The sequence below is a fragment of the Anolis sagrei genome, chromosome 1, assembly GCF_037176765.1.
Source record: "Anolis sagrei isolate rAnoSag1 chromosome 1, rAnoSag1.mat, whole genome shotgun sequence".
Classification (NCBI taxonomy): Eukaryota; Metazoa; Chordata; class Lepidosauria; order Squamata; family Dactyloidae; genus Anolis; species Anolis sagrei.
In genome coordinates, this window is record NC_090021.1 from 252374795 (window position 1) to 252393120 (window position 18326).

The 18326-nt window shown below is 35.6% G+C and overlaps 1 protein-coding gene across 7 annotated transcripts in view; it reads right to left on the reverse strand.

Annotated features, from left to right (window-relative positions):
* The window catches only part of SBF2 (SET binding factor 2), a 265755-nt gene that overhangs the window by 76663 nt on the left and 170766 nt on the right, over positions 1–18326 (reverse strand). For all 7 annotated transcript variants that reach the window (XM_060767041.2, XM_060767036.2, XM_060767031.2 and 4 more), the window contains exon 16: positions 18023–18172. In XM_060767041.2, the coding sequence (XP_060623024.2) occupies positions 18023–18172 (150 nt within the window). The remainder of the gene's footprint in view (positions 1–18022; positions 18173–18326) is intronic.

Genomic DNA, 18326 nt, shown 5'->3' on the forward strand with positions numbered 1-18326 from the left:
AAATTTCAAATTAAAAAAAAAATACCAATAAAATTATATTGAGGCATACTGAGATTGAAAAAATAGTTCAGTGCTGGATATTAGCTGCCAGAATACATGATGCAAATTTATCTGGTTACTACTAAAAAGGAGCTGAACAAATTCCTATAAATGCAGTGTGTAGTTTGCTTCTGGTGTTATTTTATTTTTATTGTATGTAAATGTTACATAATAAAAGATAAAAGCATAGGGCTTTCATGTTAATGTTTGTGGGTGGTGTGTCTGAAATGATGGGGATTATGGGTACAGCAGTACAAATATGCTATATATTTATCATTCCCATTGCAAATGGAGTTTCCTCGTGGAGCCCAGCTCCCATATTTGGATGAACGAGAGATCAAGGTCTCCATTATATTGATGTAAAGGAAATTATACAAACTGTATGTTCCTAATTAATACAAGGTTTGGAAGATGTGAAGGTAAATACAAAAGTGACAATCAATCAGGAAAGGGACATTACACGAAAGTACAGTACAAAGAGGAACAAGTTCATCAGGCTTTTAAAAAAAAGATGACAGAATCAATTCTGTCACAGGATAAAGAACTGTCAGCTTGGGGACTGATGTGGAGTAAAATCGGCTCATGTCCTACTGAAGTTCTGGTATGATGGACCCAGAATCTGTTTTCCTAGTTCGTATATTGATGACTATTCAAGGAAACATTGATTTCAGATTTATTTGTTTGAACTACAAGGACTTATTTCAAAGAGGATGTGAAACCACTGCTCGAGGCTGTGTGAGTTCAGGATGGATACAATCACAGTCCCCTGGCACTCTTTCTCCCCTGGTATAGTACTGAGACCAGAAGAACTGACCTTTGCTATGTAAAACTTTGTCATTATATTCTTCAAGAAAAAAATGTGGTTAATTTAAATTATGGTTAATTGAAAGAAGCCATGACAAAAGCATGGCAAAAGGAATTACTATATAAATATAAGATGTAAGAAAGGTATTAACATATTGAAAAGGTCCACATTAAAGAAGTAATATTATGTTTACTTCAAGTTGGGACAGAGGCATTAATAATAATCCAAATGTCACCCAGAGATGTGTGTGATCTGAGCATGTAAAGGACATAAAGCTTTTCAAATAGAATTAAGAAAAAACTGAAGCTCAATTGGGTTGCTGTGAGTTTTTTCTGGGCTGTATGGCCATGTTCAGGAGATAATGGTTCTGGAACATGGTCATACAGCCCGGAACACTCACAGCAACCCAGTGATTCTGGCCATGAAAGCCTTCGACAAAACATTGAATTGTTATGAACAAAGATTGCTAACCATATAGAAACTATACAATGGATAAAATAACAAGGTATTAAAAGTTGTTGATACTAAACAGTATCATTATAAGAGGTCAGAGAAATGTCAATGATTAAAGACCATTCATGATATGTATAGGCATACATTAACTGAGTGCAACTGGGGACAAAATGTACATTAAAATGCCAAATTTAGGATGGAAAATACACAAGGAAGCTGAGTAGACATATGTTCATTGAAAATAAATAAAAATACAGAACAGGAGAAAACATACCGTCACTGTTTTTTAAAAAATAACAACCTGGAGTCCTTTAGAATGTTAAGCACATTATAACATTCAGTACATCTATTTTATATATCTGTGTATGTTATTCATCTGAACATTTAAGGTATAAGATAGATAATTATCATTACCAAACATGCCCCTTAATGAAAATGTCACTATACTTTTAGCACAGTTACCAATATTTTATTTTTTTACTGAAATTCTTAGAACATATTAACCAGCATAACAATGCAGTACTTTTGCTTCCATGGAAGTATTCCTGAAATAACAATATTGTTTTCAAATTTGTTTTAAGGAAAAGTCTAATTAAGGCTTAACTTTTAAAATGTTACATTTAGTTTAGTTTATAGTAAATAAAAGAAAAGATTGAATGGATGGGTAGAAAGGACACAACAAAAATACGGAGATTAATACAAAATAATCAAGAGCAGCCAATTCTCTTCCCCCTTTTAAAACAAGAAAAAGATAATCAAGATGAGAAGGTGTATTGAAAATTATATCCCTAATGAATTTTGGTGTGCTACATCTAGAACTATTAAAAAGAAGAGCAAAATCAACTATGTGGGCTAGAAAATATACTAATTAACTTATAATATATAAAATTAGCTATAATCTCAACAATGAAAAAACAAAAGTAAAGCTATGCCTGAATACTCCAGGACAGTACATATAAATCTATATGGAATCTGACATAACTCGTATGTATTAAGTTACTGATGATTACTGTTATAGTATAGTCTTTTATGTAGCTGCTCTGGAGTCAGTGCACTGATATTTATTCCCAAGTAAGTGCTATGATAAAATGAACAAACTGCCTCATCAAATTAATTTGAGCATCATTTATAGGTTCTGCCAGTTTCTCTACCTTTCTGGCCCAATAAGCCAAAAAACGCACTAACATTTATTCACAAGTATATCATTAATACTTATTCAACTATATTATATTGAATAAGAAAAACCATCTTTAACCAGGACCAGCAGCATCAACAGGACATTGAACCTCAGCATGTATAGAAGATAACTGTATAAGGAAAACTGGATTTCATTTTGACATATATATTCATTCATAATAGTTTTGTCAGCAACATTATTTCCATATGTATAATACAGTTCTAGTTTATAAATTACCGGAACATCTCAGTTAATAAAGCGTCTGACAAAGATGCCCAATTTTTCACACTTTTTATACCTGTCCACCCCCCCCCCTCCACTTTCCTTCTCCTACAATGAGAATATTTTTAGTAGCACTGGCATTTGGAAGGAGGTAAAAACAAAAAATAATCTGAGGTTTTGATCCATAAGCAGTGTGGTCTTTCTTTCATCTCCCAGTTGGTTCGTGGGGTGCCTATACAGGCACACCAAAGTGGTCCAGATTTCTTAAATCCACATCCTGACCCAGATTAATTGGCTGTGTGGAAGTAGTTTACAGGCAAGTAAACAGCAGCTGCATCCAGAATCCCTTACTGAGCATGCATGAACAGAAAAACAGAGAGAAAAAAGAACAGCAGATAAGCCTCCACTATCAGCAATCCCCAACAATTTACAATATTTAGACACCAAGTGGAAATCATAATAAAAGTGGAGACTAATGAATGGAAAAGTCATCCCTGGGTGTATTTTGGAAGAAACTTTCAAGTAGTCTTTAGAAATTGTTCAAAATGTTTTGTCTAGTTATGCAAAGCTTACTGACTTGGTTGTTTCAGGTCAAAGAATGAAGTTTTTAATACAAAATTTACTGAAACTTGAATTATTCTGTGTGTCATGTAGGGACCAATTCTTTCTGTTATTTCTGCCATTGCTACCAAATATTATATTTTTAAAAATGCTCAGGGACACATCTACTTCATTACCTGAGATATAGCTATACATCTGAAGCCCACATGCCTTTTTTCACTTAGAAAATCTAATCTAAATATTGCCATGATGGATTTAACCTTTAGCCCTTCTGTGGGTAGAGTTTGGAATTTCATTGCTTTAAACTCTGTGCTTGGAACTGACCTCTTTTTTCTTGCTTACCACCAAACCCAGGGCAGTAGACATTTAGCCATCTAGGTAATAGGAGTGCAATAGGAGGGATTACTCCACCTCATTAAAGTTTCCTGTTGAAAATGCTTTATGATTTGGGAATGATTGAGGGCCCTTCCACACAGCCATATAACCCAGAAAACCAAGGCAGATAATCCACAATATCTGCTTTGAACTAGGTTATCTAAGCCCTCACTGCCATATAATCCAGTTCAATGTGGATTTTATACAGCTGTGTGGATGGAGCAAGAGTACTAATTAAGGCATGGGATTAAAATAAAAGCTCTCAAATTTAAGTTAATTTACTGGTCACCCAAATTTTACTTTGCATAAAAAGGTGGCTTTGACATCTGATTCAAACTTGGTTAACATCACATCTAGTTTGACCTTAAATCGGGTGACAGTTGCATCAATTGCTTTTGAAATCTGTTTTCTGTTGTTAGAAGGAATTTTTCTGTTTGTACATGCAACTGTGATAATTATTAATGGAAAAAATGGTTACCGTCAACAACAAAGAAAACACAGCAATGAAAATAATACAAAAATATTGACAATAAAATGTTTGGTCTGACTTTCATTTTGAGACTGTAAGTACAGAGTAAACTCATTGTGTTTTTGTTATTTTTGTGTCAATACCAGCCATACTTATTTTCCATCATTTAAAACAGTTATATGAAAGTCTTCAACTCTAAAGTGTACAGCATCTGATTTTCAGGATCCTAGAAACCTTTAGTTTTTATGTCTGTTTTATTTCAGGAATTTACAGATCTCAGTCCTTGGCTGTGGCATCAAAATTAGAGGAAGGAACATCAACAATCTAAAAACAGGCATAAAATAGCAAAGACTTTTAAAACAAATACTGAAGAAAATCAAGGCAGAAAGTGAAAATGCAAGTTTACAGCTAAACATTAAGGAAACAAAAGAAATGACCACAGGTGATTTACTTGATTTTGAAGTAGGCAAGATACTGAAATAGTTCAAGGATTTCCATAGCTTGGCTTAACCATTAAACAGAATGGAGTCTGCAGTCAACAATTAAAAGACTAGGAATTGAAAGGGCAGCTATACAAGATCCTGAAATGTAATAAATATATCACTTAACACTAAAGTCTGCAAGACTGAAAGAAAGCAGCAGAGGATATGATGACTTGGAGAGTTTCTTATTCATAGGGTCACCATAAGTCAAACTTGACTAGAAGGCAGTAAACATCAAACAAAAGAATTTTCCACCCACTAATCATATTAACACTATAGTTTCACAAACTGCTTCTTTAATATACTCTTCCATTAATTTTAACTCCACAATTAAATACAAGTTGAGGATTTTTTTATTTGGGTGTGTTGCTGAGATAGTGACACCTTTGCTTTCTGATGATTTAATGTGCACAAAATTATATAAAATATTGTATAAAATTATCTTCAGGCAACATGCAGAAACAAAATGAATTGTGGGACCTATCTCCAACATATCTTATTGTGTACATATATGAAAATGCAAGTATTCCAAAATCCAAAATAATCCAATATATTTTCATCCCAAGCATTTTGGATAAGGGATACTCAACCATAAATATTTTACATTTATGGATTTTATTAACTGTGAAGTTTTTATATTTTATTGTTTTTAACCCATTAGTGTGCAAATGTAGATCATAGAATGCAATATCCCACAAATTATATTATTCCCTAAACTAAGAATTTAGGATTTAGTGAGCTAAAAGCCCAATAAAATAAACAAAATAACATAAAACTAATTGCTAGTAACAGCTAGAATAAATCAAATGAATTAATTAAGTGGTGTAAATTCCAAAGGCACAAGATTCTAATTCATCTTGGAAGATAAGCTGGATCAGCTCTGGTAATAATTTGATGGGAGACTTCCAAAGCTGTAGGCTGTATTTCAGAAGAAGGACATGGGAAAACTACCTCTTGAATATTCCTTGACAAAGAAAAAAAAAGCATATGAAATTAATGAGTTCACTAGGGTCAACAGAAGACTTGAAGGTACATACACATATACTAATACTGACTTATTCAACAACTGATGGACCAAAAATTAGATTTATGCTGACAAAACAGAATTATTTATATTCTGTACATACTTCAACTCCAAATAGATAATTCCTGAAATTTTAATTTCTCTTCCAATATACTTGGAATTCAAATAGAGGCTAATCAGCTCTTAATAGAAGCCGCCTCTTCTTTGCCTCCTCCTCCCTCCTCCCTCCCTCCCTCCCTCCCTTCCCTCCCTCCCTCTCTCTCTCATACACAGACGTACACACAAAGGGTTTTATGTCATTGTGGTCACACTAACCCACATATGTAGCTCAAATTTTATCTTCCCATAAAAGCATTCAATTATGTATTTCCTTCAAATTGTCAATTGCGCAGTTATTTCCAGCAACTACCAAAAAGGAATATGAAGGGATTTAGTGCACTATAACTGACTGGGAATCAGCTCAACAGCTACCAAACTTCACTAACTCATCAAAAGTTGTTTCCTCATTGAATGGTGCAAAATGCCCATGGGACAGATCACAACACATTTACCCTACATTCTCACATATAAGTCTAGAAATTTTGGTAAAACCAACCCCAAAATCCTGTGGCAACTTTCCCACTGGTCAATGTTATTACGTATCAAAAAAGAACCATCCTCCTCTCCGAGCAGAGTGGCACAAGGCAATCGTTTTGTCCATCCTGTGAAAACTGAAAGAAGTCCTGACTCCTTCACTGTCTCTGCTGCGGTAAATGCCTGGTTAAAGAAATGGCAGTGTAGCCATAGGTGTCTGCCCCCCTGAGGGAACACTGGTGCTTTTCCCTCTATAATGAATGACCCTCAACATAATCATAGGTCATATGAAAATTCACAGTTTGGCCCCCAAACCTGTTCTTGACTTATACTTGAGTCTATGCAGCAAACAGTATCTATTTTTAGCCATTATCAAGTTCAAACAAAGGATAGCAACATAAATCTGTACATTGTGTATGGCTAGTCCATAGCTAATTTTATCCTTCGAGAAAAGGTTCACCGTGAAGCACATGTTCATGCATATGAATGTTTCAGGATGAGACAGAGAAAAATGAGTCCTGAATGCATTTTTCATTATTCATACTTGGAAACAGTTACTACTATTAAAATCAAAAACAATTTTTACCCAGATTTACCCTCAATAGTGTCACAAATTTTAACAATGAAAAACATCTGCCTAGGACAAGAATTGTACTTCTGCTGAGCCTGAAAATACAGTATACAGAGTTGTATACTGTATTTTCAGATTCACCAGAAGTACAATTCCATGATGACATTTCAACACACATACATTACCCACTTTCATGGGTCAAGGTTTGTTGTTCTTCCCCACCTCTCTCACAGTAGGAAACATGCTGCACTGAAGTATCATAGCCTTTTTTGTCATTACACATAAGTATTGTAACAATACCATAATACAGCAGAACACTAATGAGCCGAAAGAGCATTGTTTTTAATTTTCCCATTCCCAGACACTGATAAATACAAGAATGGCATTCTCTATGCTCCAGCACATCTGAGTTTCTTTAGCAAGAATGCCATGCATGTTTCTCGAAAGTGTCATGAGGCCCATAGCAATAAAGTTCAGCATACTCGGACTGTAATCTTTTCTCAAGGAAATGGTTGGGATGCCAAAATGTCTTTTGACTTTTATTTCACAGCAGGATTTAATTCGCTTCAACTCTCTCCAAACTTTAAACCACACCATCTGCAATATACTAACTCACACTAGAATCTGTACATTAAATATTTTTTAAATTAAACAATGTGATACTTTACAACACATGACAAATTAGGAAGATCAATTGATATCAAACACAGGAAATTTAAGGGGAAACTCATTTTCAACTGATCTGTACTAGACACCGAAGTCCCGTGGCTCAGAAAACACTCCTGCAATTACTGCAAATATTGTGTAGCCCTTTCAGAAACAGGCTATGGAATGCAAGTTAATGAAATTAAGCACTGATGGAAATATCTGTAAAATATCTGTAGCATACCAATAAAGTTGAGTTGTCAGCAAATCAGACTGCATTACAACAGACGTGTACTTTCCATTCACTGGCAGATCTTAGTAACATTTTAGGAAGTTGAATGATTTTCAGAAGCACATATTGGTATTCTAGAATTTTCTACCTAATGTATTTGTTCATAACCTCACAGGCTTCCTACAGAAGCACATGAAAATAGAAGTGGAAGCAAACTTTTTTTTTGCTTCAGGACATGTTTATTTTGTCCAAATGTCTAAATGAAAACAGACTGTCACCAATTCTCCTTTGCTGCAAAGGAACGAACATCATTTTTGGTGTTTATAAATCTTTGTCTATTTGGCTGCACAAAGGAGAGATGGAAGATAATTTAATGATACACAATAGCTAGTCAATCAGCACCAGACACAATCCTCTCAAAGAAATGGAGTAGGGTGGCTGTTTTATTTAGTAATCATAGCTGTCAAGATTGCAAACTGGAAAAAACACATGTCCCTTTGGATCAATGATGAATAACATGCTACATGTGTCTAAAGTGTGGCAAATTTTCCTTCATTACTAAAACCATGTTAGGAGTTTTAATGGGTGTGTCAGGCATCCTCAAACTGCGCCCCCCCCCCAGCTGTTTGGGTTTCCAACTCCCAGAAGCCCTAACAAGCTTATTCAATTGTCAGGAATTCTGAGAGTTGAAGGCCCAAACAGCTGGAGGGCCACCGTTTGAGGATGCCTGGTGTGTGTGTTTTCAAGTCATTTTCAAATTATGGTGACCCTAAAGGGAGTCTATCATAAGTTTTTTTGGCAAGATTTTTTCAGAAGGGGCTTACCACTGCCTTCCTCTGAAACTGAGTGTATGTGACGTACCAAGGTCACCCTCTATAAATCTGTACAATTAATGGCCAACAGTAGAGGGGGAGAAGAGCTAACAACAATATAAACCTACAATTGTTTAACTGTCATACTGCCTTTCTATGTGTTGCACTTTTGAAAGAAATGTAACACTCTGTACACTCTTTCAGAATTACTGATTAGTGATTAGCATTTGCCAAGATATCAGGTGAAAGCCATGATATCTTGCAAATGAGATATTGTGGGTAGAAAGTGCCATTTTGTGAAGTTAATAATATTAAAGTGGTACATATTAAAATATTGTATCTGAAAGATACATAACAACTCAGTGATTCCGGCCATGAATGCCTTCAACAATGCTTTGGAAAAAATGTTTGCTAAAACATACGGAATGTCTCCTCATTTTCGTTGGGTGAAACCTAACCCTACTCTTTCCACATTATTTTTTTCCTCTGGTACCACATTTTCTGTTAAAGTAATGCCCAGACATATCTACTTTGCTAACTGTGGCATAGCTCTATTCCCCACAGCAATAACATAGTAATAATTTAAGAGTGTATATGCTTTCAAGTCACAGGCAAGTTTATGGCAACCCCATATCTTTCATAGTATTTTCTTAAGCAAGGAATACTCAGAGAGAGCTTTGCCAGTTCCTTCCTCTGAAATATAGCCTACAGCACCTAGTATTTATTGACAGCCTTCTATCTAAGTACCAACCACAGCTGACCTTGTGTAGCTTCCAAGATCAAAACAAATCTCAAAGCACAAAAATTGAGCACAGGCATTAAGGAAAATTTAAGGAAGACGAGGACTTGCAGGCATTTGAATTTTTTGCTTAGTAAGTGCTCTAAATCATCAAAGCCATTTGTAATGTGCCCTTTGGTTAAATTAGTTTACTCTCCCGACGACTTTACAGTTTTATGGGCCCAAGAAAAAAACTCAAGTTAAAACAAATGACAGGAATGCAAGACCCACAACCCATGGGACAAACAGAATCAGATTAGCACACATTGGCATTTCTCTGTTTAAATTGCTTCTTTTAAAATTGTCAACTCACAACTGAGTCATTAAAGAATATTTTTTTCTGGTTATTCTTTATACCAAATATTGTCTGGAAACTACTTCACCATCCATTCCACCAAAATAATTAACATGACCACCAATTCCCTCATTGTATACCTCTCTGTAATTTATTTTGGCAAGCATTATTCCTTCTCTATCAGAGTAAACAAAAGGAGAAATGTGTTTTGCAAAACTTAGTGCATGAGCAGGCTCATACTGGGATAATAAGTTTTTCAAATGGTTTGGACCCAAGCAGGGTAGGGTTTAAAATGTCATCACCAGCACTTTAAATTCTGCCTGAAAACAGATCAGAAGCCAGCACAGCTTTTTCAGCAGGGGGGGTTATATGGTCCAATCATCTGTTCAAGTCAGCAACTGAAGTTTCCAAACAGCTTCCAAATGTGGCCCCATGGAGAGGGCATTAAAGTAGTCCAAAGGGCATTTATTTAAGGTGTGTCTAACCATATTCGGATTAGACATATCAAGGGACAGACAAGGGACAGTTGACACATTGATTTTGACTGCACAAATGCCCTCATCCACTCCAGAGAGGCAGCTCAGAAGGATACCATAGTTGTCACCACACACTACCGTCTAGTAGGTATCTGGAATCAATGTAGTCTGGAATCAGGGAGAATTTATAAAAAAAACCCCACCTGATTCTGAGTACACTGGATAGCTATAGTCTCTAATACACTTCAGGCATCCTCTACTGCAGTGTTTCTTAAACTGTGCTCCTCTGGGTGTTTTGGACTTCAGCTCCCAGAAGCTGAAGTCCAAAACATCTGGAGTTGAAGGCCAAAACATCTGGAAGAGCACAGTTTGAGAAACTCTGCTCTATCTGCTCTACTGGATTGCTATTTTGGCAACCCCCCCCCCCCAAATACATTATGGTAGAAACACTAACAACAGATAATGAATATAATATTAGGAGGACAATCAGAGGCACTGATTTTAAGTTTAAATCTTTTACTCTTGGATTTAAGACCTGAAAAATGCATGTCATATACTTTTAACACAATAATACTAGCTTTATAGCTTTCCTCTCATATGTCACAGTTGACTGATATTTTAAGGTACATTCACAGTAATAATTTCTTATGTTTTAAAACTCTATACAAAGAATACATTTCATTCTTCATTGGCATTATAGGAATATCTGGAAGGAAAAGACAAGCTTGGCCTCCAAAATCCTTGTAAAGAAAGCATATTTTTCTTGATTAACATTCCATGTCTTTAGTTGCTGCTTCAAGTGCAAGTGAAATGAATAAAACACACATTTTTGATATATATGCTGAACAGGAAATCATTTCTATTTAGCACTGATCTAGTCCCAAATATTTTTCATGCATCTTATATATCTGGTAGATGTCCAGTTTAGGACTTGTTTTAAAGACTCAGAAGAGGTTATGTCTTACCTTTTTACCCACTGCAATGCCGACAAATAAATACATAATAATATATTCACATTTCTTTCATTCATGGCTATTCAAATGTATGTGGTACAGACATATGAAGAAGAAGACTTGGATTTTATCATGCAATATGTCTTGCATGATTGTACAGTTTTGATCTTTTTTTATCACATGATTTTGAGACTCTTCCACTTTGCACTGCACCTCCATTGTTATTGGATCACATTTCTTCATTGACCGGAAAAAGAAAAAAAAACCCCCACAAAGAGCTCTAATATCACTGCTGCTCAACTATTATTTCTAGTCCAATCATTCCATTCCATTGCAGGTTCAATATTCTGACAGTCACATGCTATAGGTAAGCATGGTTCTCCTCTTCTCCCCCTCCCTATTCCCACACAAGGTGTCTAGACAAAGAAGACACTATGATGTACAGGAGCAATGTTGCTCTTAGGACGTTATCACACTAGAGCTTAAAGAGTAAGCAAAGAATATGCATCCCATCTGAAATCCTGTGGCTGCCTCCTGCAGAATTCTGTGGCTTGTAAGTTAGGGAAGAGACCTATAAAATGCTCAGCCAGAGATGTCCTGGGTCTCAGTGAACTACAAACCCCAGAATTCTGCAAGAGACAGCCACGGTATTTCGGATGGGATGTATACTCTTTGCCCACTCTGTCAGCTCTAGTATGATACCCTATTGCCTAGGCTTTTATTTTTTTAAATTTATTTTGCCTTAAGTGCACAATTCCATTGCTATGGCAAGTTGCAATTGCACAATGATGACAACAACCTCCTTCTGCAAGAAGATCTGGAACTGCTTAATTGCATAATGACAAGCAAACAAAAACAAATAATTAAACAGCATGCATGTATTCCATAAGGCAGACATGGGTGGGAAGGTGGGATCATGTGAAGCAGTGCAGAAGATTGATTGTAGGAATATGATTCACCAAAACAGCACAACAAAACCATTGGAGATCAGTTGTGAAAGTGATTGCTTTCAAACCAGTGTGGTTCTTCTGTTTGCCTATACAATGAGAATGTTGCAAGAACACCGTTTGGCATGATAAAGCCCTAGCTAAGAACATGAACAAAGTCATCTTGAAATTCAGATAAACTGAGAAACTCAGTTGTAGAGTGTTTGTGGTTTACCTAGATTATAACACTATCCTTGAATTCCCATCTCATATCTTCACTCATGCTGATAATATGTTTAAAAATACTGTTCCAAATCATATTTATTCAAACTCTTTAATAATATCATCATAATGAAGGGAATAGATGAAAGTATAACAAAGACTTTTCCTGGATACCCGAACATGGGGATTTGAACTGACAGATTTCTGTCCAATACATTAGATGTATTTTGGCACTTCTGCTTTTCCTTAGTCACAAAGATGAGCCATTTTTTTCACCAGACCATTTTGACTTTTCAAATGACTGAATTATAGCTCACAAAAATATGTATGCATTTGTGGATTGAAAGAAATCAATGGTAAATATTTTAAAGACTTTTAAGAGACATTGCATGTGCAATTGTTAAAAATTCGTGGAATTCTACGTATTTCTATGTTTTTAAAAAACTGCCAGATGTCTACTTTCACTCATTTATATAAAAACATGCCTTCCCAGCCACTGACAAAAGCTTTGTTCTTAAGACATTTATATTTTTGTTGACTGTCCTTTCTGTAACTGGCATTGACTTTTACCCCCAGTTAATGCCAAAGAATGGGACTATGCTAACACATGACAAGGTATGGTAATATGATAAATGAGCACACCTCAGTTGAAAAGGGGCATGAGGTATGTAAAATTTTTGATTCAACAAGTCCTCCTGCTACCCGTATCCCCAAAACAGTTTTATTGCTTGAAATAGTCTGCTGAATGCATGGCTATTTAAGACATTTGATTTATAAGCAGTATAAACTGAAACTTCATTTATTGTCTCCCAAAGCCATCAAAATTACTGTTAACATTCAGATTAAATCCATGGAGGCCAATCCATCTATTTAGTTTTTATTTGAAATCTTATATTCTACCTTGCTTGCTTAAGACACCCAGGATGGTACCAAAATTAATTTTAGAAAATGCAATATATCATGTAAATTTACAGAAATAAAAATAATGAAAAGAAGCGCAAAGCTTTACAAATGACAAGACAATAAATTGCAGATTACACAAATTGAAGTGGAACACTGATACTTATATTAACATATGCCTTCTGAGAGAAATAGGTCTTTAACATTGGCTGAAAGGCCAGAAGAAAGTAAAAGCATTAAGCTTTCGGGGAAAGAGTCTTCCCAAGTGCACACCCACTTGGGGTACAGGAGACATGGAGTAAGGCTCCAATGCTGATGAGTAGAGTAACAGGGCAATCTGTTACTGAAGCCAGGTCAATTTGGTCTTAAACACCATGGTTCCTTTATTGATTCACATTTCCTAATACTCTTCAAATTCTACATATAATGTGTTAGAATAGTTCATGAAACTTACTTGTGACCATATGTCCAGAACCATCACTTAAACCAATCTGCCTCATAAGTGTGTTGCGAGAATAACATAGGAGCGATACTATATCGCTCCCATGGTAAGATAGAGGTGCAAGCTAACATATAATTCTGGACAGACAGAATTGATAAAGTTGACAAAAATCATGGTGGCCCTGGTATCGTCTTGATCAGTTGATGAGTTCTATTGAATGTTATGAAGACTGAAATCAGTCCAAAATTCCATAGAAATAAATAATGAATTTCACCAGTTCTTTTTCATATTAATTCATCCAAAGCAGTTTTATATCAATCCCATTATGTGGAAGGTCATCACACATAGGTTAGCCTCAATAAGGCAGTATGTAAGACCTCTGCTCCTGAAGGAATACACAACCTAAATGCCAAGGAATTAATACCATCACTTCTTGAAAAGACCTTAAATAGACCTTAGGGAAGCCATGATCTGAGGAACTCTAAATGGTAAGTCCTCTATTTAAAGAGCTGTCCAGCTTAAACCCACTTAAAAATAATGGATGGGAGGAAGGAACCTTGAAAAGGGTCATTAACAGAAGTTGGAAAGGTAGTTCTTGGATTACAACTCACATTGGCCATGATGACCAGGAGTTCATCTATACTGGGCAGTTTGGTCAAGTGTAAATTTGCTTCAGAGCAACCCTTTCAATCCTGTGATGGTGAACCATTATTTTAAAAAAATAATCACAATAGTTCATCATAAGGGAATTGGTCTAATTATGACCAAATATGTCCAAGATGCAATATCCTTCATCTGCCAAATGGGATTTTTTACTGGTTACTTCTGACCTCTCTGTGTGACTCCTACATATTTCTAGGATAGGTATAAATTCTTACAGTTAACATTTCATGTGAGAACTTGCATCAATGGGTAACACTGAATCTGTAGCTAAAATAAATTTGCAGTTCGTAGGACATAGCCCAGAACACAAAGGATTCCAGTAAAATCCAAACTATTTCAGAAGATTGTCGAAGGCTTTCATGGCTGGAATCACTGGGTTGTTGTAAGTTTTTCGAGCTGTGTGGCCATGTTCCAAAACATAGAACATGGCCATACAGTCCAAAAAACTTACAACAGCCCATTTCAGGAGAGTCTGAAATCTACTGAGACGTTATCTGGAGCTTAGAAGCAAATTCAAGCAACATAGATCTGGAGGTTTGGTTTTTAATTGTGGTATTCATGATTTACAGCAAGTTATGAACACTTCTGAAAAATCTTGGCTTTTTAACTGAAAGGACACTTTGTAAGAATCTTTAAAATCAAAACAAACAAAATGACATGTTATGGATATGTCAGCTATAATACCATTTGAGAATGGTATCATAAAGGTATTTACTATTATGCTCAGATGAGCCAAAGATTAAAATGAATGAATTAGAATAAATTTCAGTTACAAATTATACACTGGAGGAAATGTAATTTGGCATTGCATTTTTAAAACTTGAATTTTAGATTAGCTTGCATTTTATGTAGCTTGCATTGAAGTGTCCTCTTATTTTGCAAATGCTCCAAAGCTATCTTTACACATTTTTAAAAATATGTACTTTGATTATAATTTTCCTCCCCATACAGTTACAGTACATTAATTTTTATAGTCCAAACACAGTTCCATAATTCAAAGATTGATTTTAAGAGGTTGTGAATCATAGTTTAGTAGACAAGAGACATGTGCAACTCCCATTTTTACTACACTGTTTTATTACTATCAATAAACCCAAATTATACCCATTAAATAATGACTGCCACCCTCACTAAATATTTTGGTATCAGAAGTACCCAATACCTTAAATCATCATAGTTAGTGTTGATAAAATGCTTTAAGTGCATTACAGGCTCAATGGAGATGCAGTTTTGCTGGTTATTTAGAAAAATCTAACAACAACAACAAGAATTTCATTTTTATACCCCGCCTCCATCTCCCCGAGGGGACTCGGGGTGGCTTACAAAGGAATAAGCCTGAAAATTACAAATTAAAACAAACACATTAAAATAAAATCAACAAATAGCAATAAAATAAAAATGTATCATATTAAAATAGTGACAAACATATTAAAATAGTAACAAAATCAATTGAGTGTCTCTTCAGCTCTGTGTATCTGTCCTAAAGTAACCAGTGCTTGGGATCCAAAGACATGGCCACAGTGAACATTAGTTTTTAGCTGTGCTAAAATAATAATGTCCTTTTGGGATACTGGATCATGTCTTGACATGCATAGATGGATATGCGCACTAGTAGAGATTGGCAACCACCTGAGGTCTGGTTGCAACACACACTACTACTCATTGCACACATCTTAAAATTTTAACACACAACTCAATGATAATTCTCAAAGTGTTGTAGAAGGGTAATTTTGCTATGTTTTGGGCTCCTTAAGAAGCGTGGGCCTTAGAACAGAAGGCAACAAAGCTGAGCCCTTTGATCTGGCAAAATCAAACCACATAGGTTCTTGTGGGTTTTTTCGGGCTATAGGACCATGTTCTAGAGGCATTTCTCCAGACGCTTCGCCTGCATCTATAGCAAGCACATAGACTTCTAGGTAGTTGAGCTCTCTCAGGAACTATCAGAAGGGTGTTAAATTGTAATGGACAGGGGAAAAAATCAAGCAGCTCTTATAGCGGAGCCTTCTACAATTAACAAAGGCTACATGCAGTCCTCAAAATTGTTTCTGCAGAACTTTCAGATTACCATTTTTTTCTGACCAACAAGTGTGTGAAATCTGCACTTTCCAGATTCCTCAAAAATGAGTGGTTCATATTTTAATTATGTTGCAGAGCTTCCTTTCACTCTTTTAATATTTTTAAATCCATTTTCAAAGAAGAAGTGATTTGCTTTTTTTTTGGCAGTATATGTTCCCACCAGGCCTGGGGACAAAGAGGTTGAGGTTGTTGCTGTATTGCTTTTTTTATTATTATTTAAAGAAGAGTTCTATATACAATCCTGTAGATGTTCCCTTCAGAGTGCTGGAGGGAACAGTGTTGAGATATTATATGATCATATATTCACTCTATTAATAAGATCTAAAGTATGGATTTTGATATGATCAGTGTTGACTTAGGAGAACAGCTGCCCCTGGCTGCTGCCATTTGAAAGAATCTAAAAGACGCACTGACTACCTCTACTCTCTCTGTCATGGTACCATTTCTGACTTTTTTGAATGCTTAGGTGGGAAAATTGTGGCGATAGCTCTTTGGTGTCCATCCCAACACCAAGCAAGTAGAAGGGTCAATGCTTCTTTTAGGTTCTCACCTTTCACCACTCTCCTCAGAAGAAGGGACAATGTCTTGTTTTCATTTAGACTGAAGGTACAGTACTTTAACTGTTTCGTGGATAATGTCCACCTATGTTTTGGAGGTAATTTTTGGTGACAATATCTAGTCTTATCTAGTCTTATAAATGAGTACTTATAGTTTATGCTTTAATCAATGTTGTATTGCTTCAGTTATAACCTTGTACTTGTGCTCATAGTACTCATATTGCTGATTACTTTTTGCTTGTCTCAAGTATTCCCCTCAGGGAAAAACAAACAAACAAACCAGTTCCTGGGTCCCTGGTCGAGGAGAGAGTCTTTTTAAATTAGGAAGGAAAGTTCATTTTTTTTAATTGCTAGAAATTGGAGACTTTGAGAGCAGCTTTAGGAGCTGCATGCTATCCATGGACCACATTTATCCACCCCAAATCCAAGTTAACATTGTTTTTGAGTAGCAGATAATTAAACAGGAGATGTCAGATAACTTTGGGATGCACAGTATGAAAATGAAAATCCTGAAGACAAGATTATACATACACTGCAATGTCTTTCTGCACTGTAAAAATACCCTCAGTTCAAAAAGTACAACCATGAAGTAATTTATGTCAGCTAAATATTTTTGTTTAATGTTATAGCACATAGTTGTTATGTAAGTGTAGCAGATGTGCTCAGACTGAAAAATAAAACAAAAACAAAACAAAACACAAAGCCAGAACATTTGAAAAGTTCACAGCATGGCGAGCAGTGTCATTCATCACAACAAATTCCATAGCCACTACCCAGCATGAGCCAGAAAGCAAATAGGTGTAAATAAACAAATGAAAATATGTACAACTAAAGAGAAAATTATACCAGAGCAAGGAGCGAACAATAAGATGAATGTTAGCTGGAAGAGAAATAATCTGCAGATGGGAGTAACAACTTTATGATTTTTATGTGTGTTTATGGGGGAAATAAAAGAAAAAGCTTAAAATTCTCAAAGGATAATTAATGCAATCTATGACCATTTTCTTGGTTGGTATCCAGAAGGTCTTTCTTGTGATGGAGGCAATCCCTTTTCGCTTTGCAGCCCTATACTCTCTCAAAACATGCTCCAAAGAGTGGGAAAACATCTAGAAACACCTTTCACATAGAGTGAAAGGGTTAGGCACTGACATATGGTTTTTGACCATATGTTAACCAATAATTATTGAACTTCAAATAAAGCAAAAACATAAAAAGCAATCAAATTACTTATTTCCCAGCACTATCTTATCCAATTGACTTAGAAGAATGATAAGCTGAAAACAGTTTTAAATACCTGCAAAGTACAGTTCATCATTCGCACTATATAATCAAACTGCTGATGATCCAATATTGCACGATTTTGCTGAACATGAAGGCTTAGTTCCTGTGTCAAACACTGTCGAGCTACTTTTCCCTTGAGGGCCCTCAGTGCAGCAGGCAGAGTCTGTAGAGACAAAGCCTTAATATTAAGATGACAACAACAAAATATCCAATTGCACAACAGCATTCACGTTAAGCCACTTTCTCTAGTTAGTAGTTTGCTTAGTGTTTTCTAAACAAAATACCATATTTACTCGAGTATAAGGCATCATCAATCT